Here is a 15,000-nt window from a genome sequence, read left to right as displayed (position 1 = left end):
TTATTGCTAATTCTCATGATAGAACAAAAGATAAATACTATTATTTTATGACTAGAATGGTGTTATTATTGCAGTGATAGTAGTGGTGATGATAATGGTTATATGGTAGTGGTAATGATAATGATAAAGATATTTTCATACTGAAAATGAAAATGGGGATGGAAATAATAACGATAATGTAATAAATACTACTTCCCACACTCAAGGCTATTACTACTACTGCTGATAGTAAAAAAAAAAAAAAAAAAAAAAAAAAAAAAAAAAAAAAAAAAAAAAAAAACAACACAAGGATGTAAATAATAAAAAAAATTAAAAATCTGGAAAAAATCAGGTGACATTTTAATCACCCATATCATGATTATTACTAGTTCTAATGGCAGCAACATTATTGCAAGGGAGTTGAACGGACTCAGAATAAACATGGCGTGAGAGTCAAAAGAAATGTAATTCAAGCACAATCCTTTCTGGCAAGCACATGGAACTGACTTCCCGTAAGCAATATGCATAACCTCTTTTTCTCTACTATACTCTTATCCCTTCCCCCTCCCAGACCCCCACTTCCTCTTCCTCTCTCCTTTATAAAGTCCCCTTGGATTCCTCTTCCGCCCCCCCCCCCCCTCACCTCTCTCTTCCCCGATTTCCTCTCATTTCCCCGTCTCTCTCCCTTTCTCTTTTTTGTCCTCTCTTTGGTTATTCTCTCTCTCTCTCATTCTCTTGCTCTTTCTCTCTCTCTTCCCCCCCCCCTCTCTCTCTCTCTCTCTCTCTCTCACTCTCTATCTCTCTCTCTCTCTCTCGCTCTTTCTCTCTCTCATTCTCTCTCTCTCTCTCATTCTCTCTCTCTCTTTCTCTCTCATTCTCTCCTCCCCCCTCTCTCTCTCTTTCCCTCTCTTGCTCTCTCTTTCTCTTTCTCTCTCTCTCTCTCTCTCTCTCTCCCTCCCTCCCTCCCTCCTCTCCCTCCCTCCCTCTCTCTCTCTCTCTCTCTCTCTCTCTCTCTCTTTCCCTCTCATTCTCTCTCCTCCCCCTCTCTCTCTCACACTCTTTTTCTCTCTCTCTCTCCTAAACCTCCCCTCAACTCCATCAATCCACCACCCCATTCTTTTCGTAACCTCCCTATAACCGCCTCGCCACAAGTGCCTTCTGCAGTTTATGTTCCTGTGTCCCCTCGTCGACCCAGGTCATGAAAATACGTTTCTTCTAAACTTACCAAAGGCCATCGAAGTGTTCCCACGCAATTTTCATATTATTTTGTGTCTTTCATGTACGAAGTGTCACTAGACGGGGCTTAAACTGATTGATGCTCGCAATTCGTTTAGTTACTAAGTGTGTATTTACAATGACTATGTGCATCGATATTAATATTCATTCATGTGATGTACTTTATCCTCTTCTCATGTTCTCTTTTCATGTATAAAGATTGCCTGTAGCTAACATCCCGTCCCCTCCTTTTACTGTAAATATGATTTGACCTATTTATAACATGCTATGTACTTTAAAATCGAAATTTCTTCAACTTACGTTAGTCTACATGGAGGGAGGGAGAGGGAGGGAGAGAGAGAGAGAGAGAGAGAGAGAGAGAGAGAGAGAGAGAGAGAGAGAGAGAGAGAGAGAGAGAGAGAGAGAGAGAGAGAGAGAGAGAGAGAGAGAGAGTGAGAGAGCGAGAGAGAGAAAGAAAGAGAGGAGAGAGATAGAGAGAGGGAGAGAGAGAGAGAGAGAGAGAGAGAGAGAGAGAGAGAGAGAGAGAGAGAGAGAGAGAGAGAGAGAGAGAGAGAGAGAGAGAGAGAGCGAGAGAGGGAGAAAACCTCTTCGCAGGGAACACACTGAGCCTCCTACAGACTCTGACGTCTCGCCTTCTCGGACATGACAAGACGCCCCACTCCTCAGCGGATGCCTCTGCCACGCCTGTCATCTGCACACCACGCTACCAAGTTCCCGCAAAGTAATTAGGCGCCCAAATCCGCCTCAACTCTATCCCTCGCCACCAACTTTAAAACTGGCAACACATATATTACACTAGTGACAAACAGTGGGACATCCACACAATCAACATAATTTGTATCACACACCCTTTCCCTTCCCCCTTTCTTACCAATCCACACCCCCCCTCCTCCACACCCTTTCCCTTCCCCCTTCGTACCAATCCACCCCCCCCCTCCTCCACACCCTTTCCCTTCCCCCTTCGTACTAATCCACCCCCTCCCCCTCCGCTCCCCCTCCCTCACCGCCCCTCCACCCTCCACCCTCCATCCTCTCCGCTCCCCCTCCCCCTCCCTCCCTTCCGCATCTCACTTACGTCGATCAATCCATCCGGCCCATCCACCGGGACGCTCTGGCCGATCTTGAAGTTCCAGGTGAGGGTCTTGATGGGCAGGGTGGTGGTGATGGTCCACTTGTCGTCATCCACCTGGACGTCCACCGTCGGCTTGCTCCTCGTCGCCAGCTTCCGGATGAAGAAGTTCATGCCTTCGGAGATTAGATGAATAAGTGGATGAATGTATGAAAAAAAAAATCTGCTGTTTATGTGTAAACGAATGAATTGATAGCTATTTGTTTCCTTATGAATTTGTGTTTATGAGTAAATAGATCAAGTGATGTATAGATAAAGATCTATTTATCTATTCATATGTAACTATAGGAATAAATCAAAAATTGTTTGTTTATATAGAACCCTATGACTCACCCTGAACCCGATAACTCCCCTGAAACCTATGACTCATCCAGAACCCCGTGATTCATCCTGAACCTTATGGCTCATCCTGAACCCCATGATTCATCCTGAACCTTATGGCTCATCCGGAACCCCATGACTCATCCTGAACCACATGCCTTACCCTGAACCCTATGACTCATCCTAAACCCCATGACTCACCTGAACCTGATACCTTACCCTGAACTCCATGACTCATCCTGAACCCCATGCCTTACTCTGAACCCCATGAATCATCCTGAACCTCATGTCTTACTATGAATCTTGTTACTTATCCTGAACCCCTTGATTCATCCTGAACCTAATAAGGTCTTGCCCTAAACCTTATGACCCAACCTGTACCCTATGACTCATCCAGAACCAATGACTCATCCTGAACCCCATGACTCATCTTGAACCCTATGACCCACCCTGAACCCCATGACCTATCCTGAACCCCATGACTCATCCTGAACCCCATGACCTATCCTGAACCCCATGACCCACCCTGAACCCCATGACCTATCCTGAACCCCATGACTCACCCTGAACCCCATGACTCACCCTGAACCCCATGACTCATCCTGAACCCCATGACCCATCCTGAACCCCATGACCCATTCTGAACCCCATGACCTATCCTGAACACCATGACCTATCCTGAACCCCATGACTCATCCTGAACCCCAAGACTCATCCTGAACCCCATGACTCATCTTGAACCCCATGACCCACCCTGAACCCCACGACTCATCCTGAACCCCATGACTCCTCCTGAACCCCATGACTCATCCTGAACCCCATGACTCATCCTGAACCCCATGACCCACCCTGAACCCCATGACCCACCCTGAACCCCATGACTCATCCTGAACCCCATGTCTCATCCTGAACCCCATGACCCACCCTGAACCCCATGACCCACCCTGAACCCCATGACTCATCCTGAACCCCATGACTCATCCTGAACCCCATGTCTCATCCTGAACCCGTGGCCCCCCTGAACCCCATGACTCATCCTGAACCCCATGACCCATCCTGAACCCCATGACTCATCCTGAACCCCATGACCCACCCTGAACCCCATGACCCACCCTGAACCCCATGACCCACCCTGAACCCCATGACTCATCCTGAACCCCCTGACCCATCCTGAACCCCATGACCCACCCTGAACCCCATCACTCATCCTGAACCCCATGGCCCACCCTGACCCCATGACCCATCCTGAACCCCATGACTCACCCTGAACCCCACGACCCACCCTGAACCCCATTCCTCATCCTGAACCCCATGACTCATCCTGAACCCCATGACTCATCCTGATCCCCATGACCCACCCTGAACCCCATGACTCATCCTGAACCCCCTGACTCATCCATGACTAACCTTGAGCCCTATAATTCATCCTGAACCCCATGACCCACCCTGAGCCCCATGACCCACCCTGAACCCCATGACCCACCCTGAACCCCATGACCCACCCTGAACCCCATGACCCACCCTGAACCCCATGACCCACCCTGAACCCCATGACCCACCCTGAACCCCATGACTCACCCTGAACCCCATGACCCACCCTGAACCCCATGACTCATCCTGAACCCCATGGCCCACCCTGAACCCCATTACCCATCCTGAACCCCATGACTCACCCTGAACCCCATGACCCACCCTGAACCCCATGACTCACCCTGAACCCCATGACCCACCCTGAACCCCATGACCCATCCTGAACCCCATGACTCATCCTGAACCCCATGACTCATCCTGGACCCCATGACTCATCCTGAATCCCATGACCCACCCTGAACCCCATGACCCACCCTGAACCCCATGACCCATCCTGAACCCCATGACTCACCCTGAACCCCATGACCCACCCTGAACCCCATGACCCACCCTGAACCCCATGACTCACCCTGAACCCCATGACCCACCCTGAACTTCATGACCCATCCTGAACCCCATGACTCATCCTGAACCCCATGACTCATCCTGGACCCCATGACTCATCCTGAATCCCATGACCCACCCTGAACCCTATGACCCACCCTGAACCCCATGACCCACCCTGAACCCCATGACCCACCCTGAACCCCATAGCTCATCCTGAACCCCATGACCCACCCTGAACCCCATGACTCATCCTGAACCCCATGACCCACCCTGAACCCCATGACCCACCCTGAACCCCATGACCCACCCTGAACCCCATGACCCACCCTGAACCCCATGACTCATCCTGAACCCCATGACCCACCCTGAACCCCATGACCCACCCTGAACCCCATAGCTCATCCTGAACCCCATGACCCACCCTGAACCCCATGACCCACCCCGAACCCTATGACTCACCCATCTTGGCGAAGACAGCCTCTAAGTTGTCATCCTTGTCGTGCCTGTAAGTCCCCGCGAACTTAACCATCTTGATTCTCTTCTCTCGAACTCTGAAGCAAAAGGAATCTCGTTAAGGATGGCAGAGAGGAAGGATAAAGGGAAAGGATTCTTGGTAAGAGAGGAAGGATAAAGGGAAAGGATTCTTGGTAAGAAAAGAAAGGATAAAGGAAAAGGATTCTTGTTTAAAAAAAGAAGGATAATGGGAAGGGATTCTTGTTAAGAAAAATAAACGATAAAGGAAAGGGATTCTTGTTAAGAAAAAGAAAGGATAAAGGAAAAGGATTCTTGTTAAAAAAAGAAGGATAATGGGAAGGGATTCTTGTAAAGATAGAAAGGATACAGGAAAGGGATTCTTATTAAGAGAGAAAGGAAACTGGGAAATGAATCTTGTTAAGAAAGGATAATGGAAAAGGATTCTTATAAAGAAAGAAATGATAAGGGAAAGGAAGGATAATGGAAAAGGATTTTGATTTATAAGAAGCTTAATTAGTAAAAGTAATTAGTCTTCTCCGTGTGTACACTCTATTTGATAATACGCACACGCACATTCACGTACACATAAAGGCATTTACATACACACAAACAGCCCCTCGTACGCTCATGTTCACACATTCTTACAAAACAATATCATGTACATACAATCATACAAAACCACATACATGCTTTACATTACACACAACCAAACAAACAAACACACACACACCCTCATTCACACACAATTACACACAATCATATGCATGCATGAACTCTTACACGCATAAACATGCAACCATTTACATACAGTTTCACACCCTCACGCACACACAATATCTCACACTTACTGAACACTTACACACTCTAATGCACCCCCACAACCACTTATAAACATATCGTATATTTCTCCATACACACTAACCCATCCTCATTTTGAAACACCCTGTCTTTCTCTCTTTCTCTCTCTACCTATCTATCTATCTTTCTTTCTCTCTCTATCTCTCTCTCTTTCTCTCACGTTCTCTCTTTCTCTCTCTCCCTCTCTCTTTCTCTTTCTCTCACGTTCTCTCTTTCCTCTCTCTCTCTCTTTCTCTCTCTCTCTCTCACACTCACCCATCCTCATTTTGAAACACCCTGTCTCTCTCTCTCTCTCTCTCTCCTTCTCTTCTCTCTCTCTCTCTCTTTCCCTCTCTTTCTCTATCTCTCTCTCTTTTTCTCTCTCTCTTTATCTATCTTTCTCTCTCTCTCTCCCTCTCTCTTACTTTCTTTCTTTCTCTCTCTATCACTGTCGCTGTGTATGTCCCCGCCCCCCCCTCTCTCTCTCCCTCTGTCACGCACACACACTTTTTCAAAACAAGAATCCACCGCCGAGATAAATTAATTAGAAATTTGATCTTCGGCATTTTGTTTGTGCTCTGGCTCAGTCTCCGTGGATCATTGCTTGGTGAGGTTTTTTGAGTGCATTCCGTTTTTTACTGGGTTTATCTGATGCTTTGATCTTTATTCTCTCGCTCTCTTCTCTTTTCTCTTCTCTCGCTCTTTCTTTCTTCTCTCCTCTCTCTCTTTCTCTCTACTTTTTTTTCTTCTCTCTCGCTCTTGTCTCTTCTCTCTCTTTCTATTTTTTTCTTCTCTCTCGCTCTCTTCTCTTCTCTCCTATCTCTACTTTTTTCTTCTCTCACGCTCTCTTCTCTTCTCTCCTCTCTCGCCTTCTTCTCTTCTCTCCTCTCTCGCTCTCTGCTCTTCTCTCCTCTCTCTCTTTCTCTCTACTTTTTTCTTCTCTTTTCCCCTCTCCTTTTCACTTCTCTTCTCTTCCTTTTTGTTGTCCTCCCTCGTCTCCTCTCCTTTTCCATCCTATTTCTTTCATTTTCTCTCTGTCTTTTGAGATGTCTCAATAAACTTATCAAAGTCAAAATCTCTCTCTCCCTCTCTCTCTTCCTCTCTCTCTCTCCCCCTCTCCCTCTCTATTTTTCTAACTGTCCCCATTTGTCCCCTGTTTCCCTCTGTCTCTTCACCCCCTCCTCTCTCTACCCCTCCCCCTCCCTCCCTCCCCCCAGGTGAAATGAAGAGGCTCAGATGATAACAAAATTTCCCAACCACTATCGCCTGTCCTGCCCCAACCATGAAACCCTAGAGAGCACCATTATATAAGGTCATTGAAGACTCACGTGTTCGGGGCTTGCCCTTTCCAGCTGTTCTCCTTCAAGTCTTTTTTTTTCCTCTTTCTCTTCATCTTTATCTCTTTGACTTTCGTCCGGCGTTTCATTTCGTCTCTACATTATCCAAATTGGGTAATTTCTTCATGTCACATACACACACATACATAACACACACACACACACGCGCGCGCATAAAAAACACACACACACACACACACACACACACACACACACACACACACACACACACACACACACACACACACACACACACACACGCAAGTACCATATATGTGAAAATGTGAACTGTGTATTTGTGTAAGAATGAGCAACTATGTGTCTGTATCCATAGTCAGGGTGTATTTTTGTGAAGGAACAGTTGCCATACGATATTTTTTGATGTTGCTATCGTCCACAATTAGAAAGGCTCTTGTTCGAGAAAAAGGGCATCCCATTTCAGATCTCCTTACAGCCCGCGAAGATAAAACCCTCCTCAGGCTGCACAAGGCCTGCCCATAAAAAGCCACATCTGCGTCGTCTAACATCGGTCAAGAGAGGACGGGTTTATAACACAACACCATCCTTCGATCTGATAAATAAGGAGAATAAGAATAAAAAAAAAGAAATGAAGAGGGAAATACTCAGCCATGGGGGTATAATATAAGACGGACCACGCCTTCCGTAAGAATAAAAAAGGATTAAGATACTTGATTACAAACGTGAAAGAAACGGAAACAAGAGATCCTTCGCAGCGGTAAAAAGAGAGACAAATACTTAGGTAGAGCGTTTACTTATTAAGTTTTTTCAATATCTTCTAGATAAACGAAACTCAGAAAATGCATAAATCAAGAGATCGTTCACGTCTTCTCCTCATGGGACAGAGCCAATCCGCCACCGCTTTGTACGCATCGATTATCTCAAGATATGTGCGGGTTATAGATGGCGCTCTTCTGCATAGGGGTGGTAACAGGACACAAGCAGGAGGCGCAGCGCGGCATCTCTGAGCGGTGTTATATTTGGCTCTCGCTGTCTCCCTCTTTGCCTGTTAGCTTGTATCGGTTTGTTTTTTATCTGTGTATAACAACGCACATACACACGCACGCACACACACACAGACACACACACACACACAGACACACACACACACACACACACACACACACACACACACACACACACACACACACACACACACACACACACACACACACATTCGTGGATCTATTTTTATATCTATATCTATCTATCTATCTATCTATCTATCTATACATATATATATATATATATATATATATATATATATATATATAATGAATTATATATATATTTATATATATATAGATATAAAATATATATATTGCTGTATATATATATATATATATCTATATCTACATATATATATATAATAATATAATATATATAATATATTTATATATATATATATTTATATATGCATATATATATATATATATATATATATATAATATATATATAGATATAATATATATATATAATATATATATATATATACACATATATATACAATATAATATATATATATATATAATTTATATATATATATATAATATATATATATATATATATATATGTATATATAATATATATATCTATTATAATATATATATATATAATATCATATATATAATAGTATATATATATAAGATATAATTCTATATTTATATATATATATTACCATATATACATATATATAACACATATATACATACACACAGATACACACATACACACACACTATATATATATATATATATATATATATATATATATATATAATCTTTATAATATATGTATATATATATAATATATATATATATATAATATATATAATATATATATATTCACATATATACATATATTTATATATTATATATATATATATATATATATATATATATATATATATTTATATATATATATATATATATGTAGATATATATGAATATATTTATATATAACATATGTATGTGTATGTGTATGTGTATATATATATATATATATATATATATTATATATTTATATGTTATATATATATATATATACATATATATGTATATATGTATATATGTATATGCATATATACATGTGTATATATATATATTATATATATATATATAATATATATATATATATATATATATTATATATATATATATATATATATATATATATATATATATATATTATATATGTATTATACACATATATACATATAAATATATATATATAATTTATATATATATAGTGATATATATATATATATCTATATATATTTATTTGTGGTATATATATATATATATATATATATATATATATATATACAAACTCACAATATATAGTACACATATATATACACATATATCATATATATATATTACATATAGATATATATATATATTATATATATATTTATATATAAAATATTTATATGTTACCCATATATATATATATATAATACAAACACGACAAAATATATATATATATATCATATATATATTTATATGTATAGCATATATATATATATACAATATATATGCGGATATATATATGATATAATATATATATATATACCTAAGTAATATATATTAGCAAGTATATATACTATATATATATATAACATACATAATATATTATAGTAATAAGATTATATATATATATAATTTAATATACATAATATATATATATATATATATATATATATATGTATATATATATATATATATATATATAATATATGCATATATGAGATTATATATATGTATATATATACATATATATCTATATATATATATATATATATATATATATATATATATAGTATATACAAAGATGTATATATGTATATATATATACATTATATTATATATATATATATATATACATATATATATATATATAATATACACAACCACATCCACACATGTGTAGTACATATACATATGCACAGTTTATCTCTCTTCATTTATCATTCTCTCTCTCTCTCTCTCTCCACCCCCCCCCCCCCCCCCCCCCCCCCCCCCCCCCCGCCCCCTCTCCCCCCCCCTCCCCCCCCCCCCCCTGACTCTACTCAAGTCTGAGAGTCTCTCTCCCAACCCCCCCCCCGTCTCTCTCTGCCCAACCCCCCCCCCCCCTCTCTCTCTGTCTGTCTTCCCGCTCTCTCCTTTTCTCCTTCTCTCTGTCTCTGCCTAAGATTTTTTTTTTACATCACGTGGGGCTGGCGTTCCTAAAACTATGATAATGTTATCTGATAACACCAAATTATGAGTACATTATCTTCTTCATGGATACCTGATTAAGGTATGAGATTATCCCATAATTGTGGATACGAATAATGGTCCACATGAGATCGTATCATTTTCATTATTATTATAATTATCCGTTGGAACGGAGAGAGAGAGACAGATCATCATCAAGATTCAAGGATGTTACCACTTAGTTAGGCAAATTAATAGCACTGTGAAGTGTGCTACGATATAGAGTATACTAAATAACGATTCCCTAGAGAAAGCAGCGGCGCTTAAAAATAGCTATGACATTTAAAAATAGCATCGACGTTCAAAAATAGCATCACGAATCGACAAAGACAATGGAGTTAAAAAAAAAAGAGAGAGAGAAACAAATGAAAGCTGTGTTAGCATCGAAAAAAAAACAAAAAAGCTGTTGACGTGAGCTCATAGAATTCATAGAAATATACCTCTGCTTTCGGAAACCTCTTTGGAAAGCGCGTTCAATTTCGGGCTGTCTCTAAGGCACTCTGTGATGAGTCTTGACATATCTTCCCAGGCGATAAGAAGATAAATGGGCCTCTCTACCTGAGGTGTGGATTTCTGGAGATAAGATCATCTGCACTGTTCAGATACAATGAGCGCTTGTCTCCGGAGGAACACTGAACACCAGATGACGTATTCGCGAAGTTAGAATCAAAGGGAAAAGCAAAAGAGAAAACAAAACAAAAAAGTCTAAGGGATGATAAAAAGTGAATGGAAGAAAGGAATGGAACTGGTGAATAGATAACTATGGAAATAGGCTAGTTATGAATTAATGAATATACAAAAATAGATTGACAGGCATGGGCGAAGATATAAGAATACACACCAACATGTGGATGAATTAACTTAATAACTTAACAGACGTAATATTCGAAACCTAAGTGTTCTGCTTTAGGTAGGCAGACACATATGTAATTTCGGTTCCACAGAAATCACTTCTCTCTCCTTCTGCAATATGCAATGCTTTCAAGAAGTTCTCTCGCATCACTATCTACACCATTTTACTCTTGTTCGAGGAGGCTTCAGACCCTTGAGGCATTGTTTCTTGGGAGGACGAAAGGCATCAATGAAATGACATGATCGGAATAGGGTCGTCCTGATCCTGTTGTTCTTCTTATTATTCATCCGCAAAGCGAAGAGAATTTTTAAAATATCAGGTATTCCTAGCGCGTGCGAAACAATTATTTACATACACAAATAACAAAAAACAAAAACCAAAAGAACATAGAGATTCATATTTACATTCGTCGACCGTCTTCACGTGGTCTCCTGGCGGAGTGTGTGTGTGTGTGTTATCACTCTGAGCTGCCTTAGTACCAACTAACCCTCCTCCCTCCCTCCCTCGCCCTCAAGTTCCATCGTAACCTCCCCCTTCCCTCACTCCCTCCTCCCTCCATTCTCCACCTCCTCTCTTCTCCCCCTTCAACCCCCTAGCTTTTCATCGTCTCAATGACCCAACCACTTTTCTCTTCCGCGGTATCTGGGATCTGCGAGGAAAACCAGATTTTTTAAAGTCACCCCTTTGGCTCTCTACCCTTGCCCCTTATCCTTTTCCATTTCCTTCATCTTTCCTTTTTCCTTTTGATAGGCAGCCCTTTCTCCTTCTTCTCTTATTCCACCCCTTTTCTATATGCCTCTCCCCGCCTACTCTTATAGTGTGACATCCCTCGTTTTTTAAACCTACCTTCTCGGTGTCCTTGTGCCCCTCCTCCCTACTTTTCCCTCCTCGCACCTCATCCCCTGACCATATACTGTCTTTGTCCTTCCCTCAACCCGTCACTCATCCTAACTCCCCTTCCACAAAGACACCCTCCCCCCACGGAACTCCTCTCACTAGTTTCCCGTATGCCCTCCCCTCCGACTCCTCTAGACCTCTTCCAACCTAAAAGCTTGAGCCTTGCCATTCTCCCCGTCCCTTCCCCTTATGCCCCTCCCTGAAGGCCCTACCAACCCCCCAGCCCCCATGCCTTATGCAACCTCGCATGAGCACATTGAGCAGTACACGAGTGGTGATGGCCTCCCTGTCTCCCACGCCTTGCTCGCTCGCTCGCTCGCTGTCACTACAGTAGGTTGCGGGTCCCTCTCAATGGGGCCCGAGGCTGCACTGATACGTACTCTACTTATTTCATTAGAACAGTTCTTTTACGTAAAGGGATCACATATATAGATAAACAAATATATATATATATATATATATATAGATATGGTAAGTATATATTAATCATATATATAATCTATACATATAAATGTATAGATAAAATATGTGAGCTCATATATGTATATATATAACATATATACATAAACATATATATATATAGATGATATATATATATATATATATATATATAGTGTGTGTGTGTGTATGTATAGTCCTTTACATAGTGTTTATATAGATATGGATTATTTATATATGTATTAGCTAACTATATATATATGAAGTACAATGTATGACATACATTTACATATATATTCTATATATATATGTAGTATACATATATATATAGTAATAATATATATATAATATTAATATAGGATATATATATACAACACACACACCACACACACACACACACACTATAATATATATATATTATTTTTATATATATATAGTACTTTATATATATATATATATATGATGATATTATCATATACACCACAGCACAGACGCACACACACACACACGCAGCACACACACAAATACATACACATCACCACACACACACACTACACCCACACACATATTTATAGGTACTATATACTATATATCAGCGATAATCATATATTATATTGATGTATATATAATATAATATATATACACACACATAATACCACAGCTGACAATCACTATATATAAGTACATTCTCTTCTCTCCATCTCTCTTTCTCTCTGCTCTCTCTCTCTCTCTCTCTCTCTCTCTCTCTCTCTCTCTCTCTCTATCTCTCTATATATCATATATTATATTATTAAAATATATTATATTCATATGTATACATATATAATATATTATAAATATATTATTATATCATATATCTTAATGTGTGTGGGTGTGTGTGTGTATGTGTGAGTGTGCTTGTGTGTGTGTGTGTGTGTTTGTGTGTGTGTGTATATTATATCTATATATCTATATATATATATTTATACATAATATACGCTATATATATATATTACTACCCCACCCAGAGATACTAGACCAGCTCTATGAATATACTATATATATGTATTATCATAAATATACCACTACGACCAATATACACCCCCCACACTAAATCGACCTATAGATATGTATATACATTGCTCACTCCAGTACCTATATATATCATAATATATTATATATTATATATATATATATATATATATATATTATTATATGTGTGTGTGGTGTGTGTGTGTTGTTGGGTGTGTGTGTGTGTGTGTGTATAAATATATTAAGACTATTGTATCTTATAAATTTATACCTATATATATATACATCCATATATATGTATTATATATTTATATATATATATATACATACTATATGTATGCATATATATATAATTATAGTATATATTAAAATAGAATATATATTATATCTAATATATATATTATATAATCTATATATATATATATTCCACATCTATAGCATATATCATAAAAATATATATATATATATATATCTATATCTATCAATAAAATAAAATCTATGCATGCATATATATATATTTCTATCATAATATATATATGTATATTAAATATATATGATATATGTATATATATATAGTTAAATATTATATTATATACATATATATATATTATATGTATAAATATATATATATATATAAAAACTATATACATATATTTTATATATTTCTATATAAGAATAAATATATATTAACATAGTATTATATATATAAAATATATATAAATATATATATATATATATATAAATATATACATTATATTATATATATATGAATATTAATATATTTTTATATTATACATACCTATCTTACATACTATATAATATATATATACTATTATATATATATATATATATATATAATATATATATATATATATAACACAACACACAAATTAATATATGCAGTTTTCATATATAGAATATTATAATATAATATGTCATATATATATATATATAGTATATATACCTATGTTATATATATATAAATATATGATAGATATATATACATATATATGTATTATTTGTATGCACATATAATATATATATATATATGCCTGATATAATATATATATAATATTATAGTATTATAATATGCCATATATGAGTAATCTATATATTATATATATATTATAAAGAGTATGTATATATGTATGTATATATATGTACCATTATAATAACTGTATTATATAAGTATATTATTTGTATAAAGTAAATATCTCATATATATGTATATTATATATGAATGTATGTTGTTGTGTGTGTGTGATGTGTGTGTATAAGTATGTATGAAGTATGTAA

General features: G+C 37.8%; 1 protein-coding gene across 2 annotated transcripts in view; it reads right to left on the bottom strand.

Annotated features, from left to right (window-relative positions):
• The window catches only part of LOC122267685 (fatty acid-binding protein), a 13,600-nt gene extending 1,691 nt beyond the window's left edge, over positions 1 to 11,909 (bottom strand). The window contains exons 1-3 of one of the 2 annotated variants that reach the window (XM_086547086.1): positions 11,763 to 11,909; positions 5,042 to 5,133; positions 2,291 to 2,460 (exon numbers count right to left, since the gene is read on the bottom strand). In XM_086547086.1, coding sequence (XP_086403212.1) covers positions 2,291 to 2,460; positions 5,042 to 5,111 — 240 coding nt within the window. In that variant the 5' untranslated portion in view covers positions 5,112 to 5,133; positions 11,763 to 11,909. Of the gene's footprint in view, positions 1 to 2,290; positions 2,461 to 5,041; positions 5,134 to 11,762 lie in introns of those variants that run through there. The other variant, XM_086547087.1, reaches the window with a different exon arrangement.
• Between the last annotated feature and the right edge of the window lie 3,091 nt (positions 11,910 to 15,000).

The sequence above is a fragment of the Penaeus japonicus genome, unplaced genomic scaffold (genome assembly GCF_977035675.1).
Source record: "Penaeus japonicus unplaced genomic scaffold, GWHDUDI00000001_assembly GWHDUDI00000019, whole genome shotgun sequence".
NCBI lineage: Eukaryota > Metazoa > Arthropoda > Malacostraca > Decapoda > Penaeidae > Penaeus > Penaeus japonicus.
This window is presented reverse-complemented; position numbering and strand designations above follow the sequence as displayed.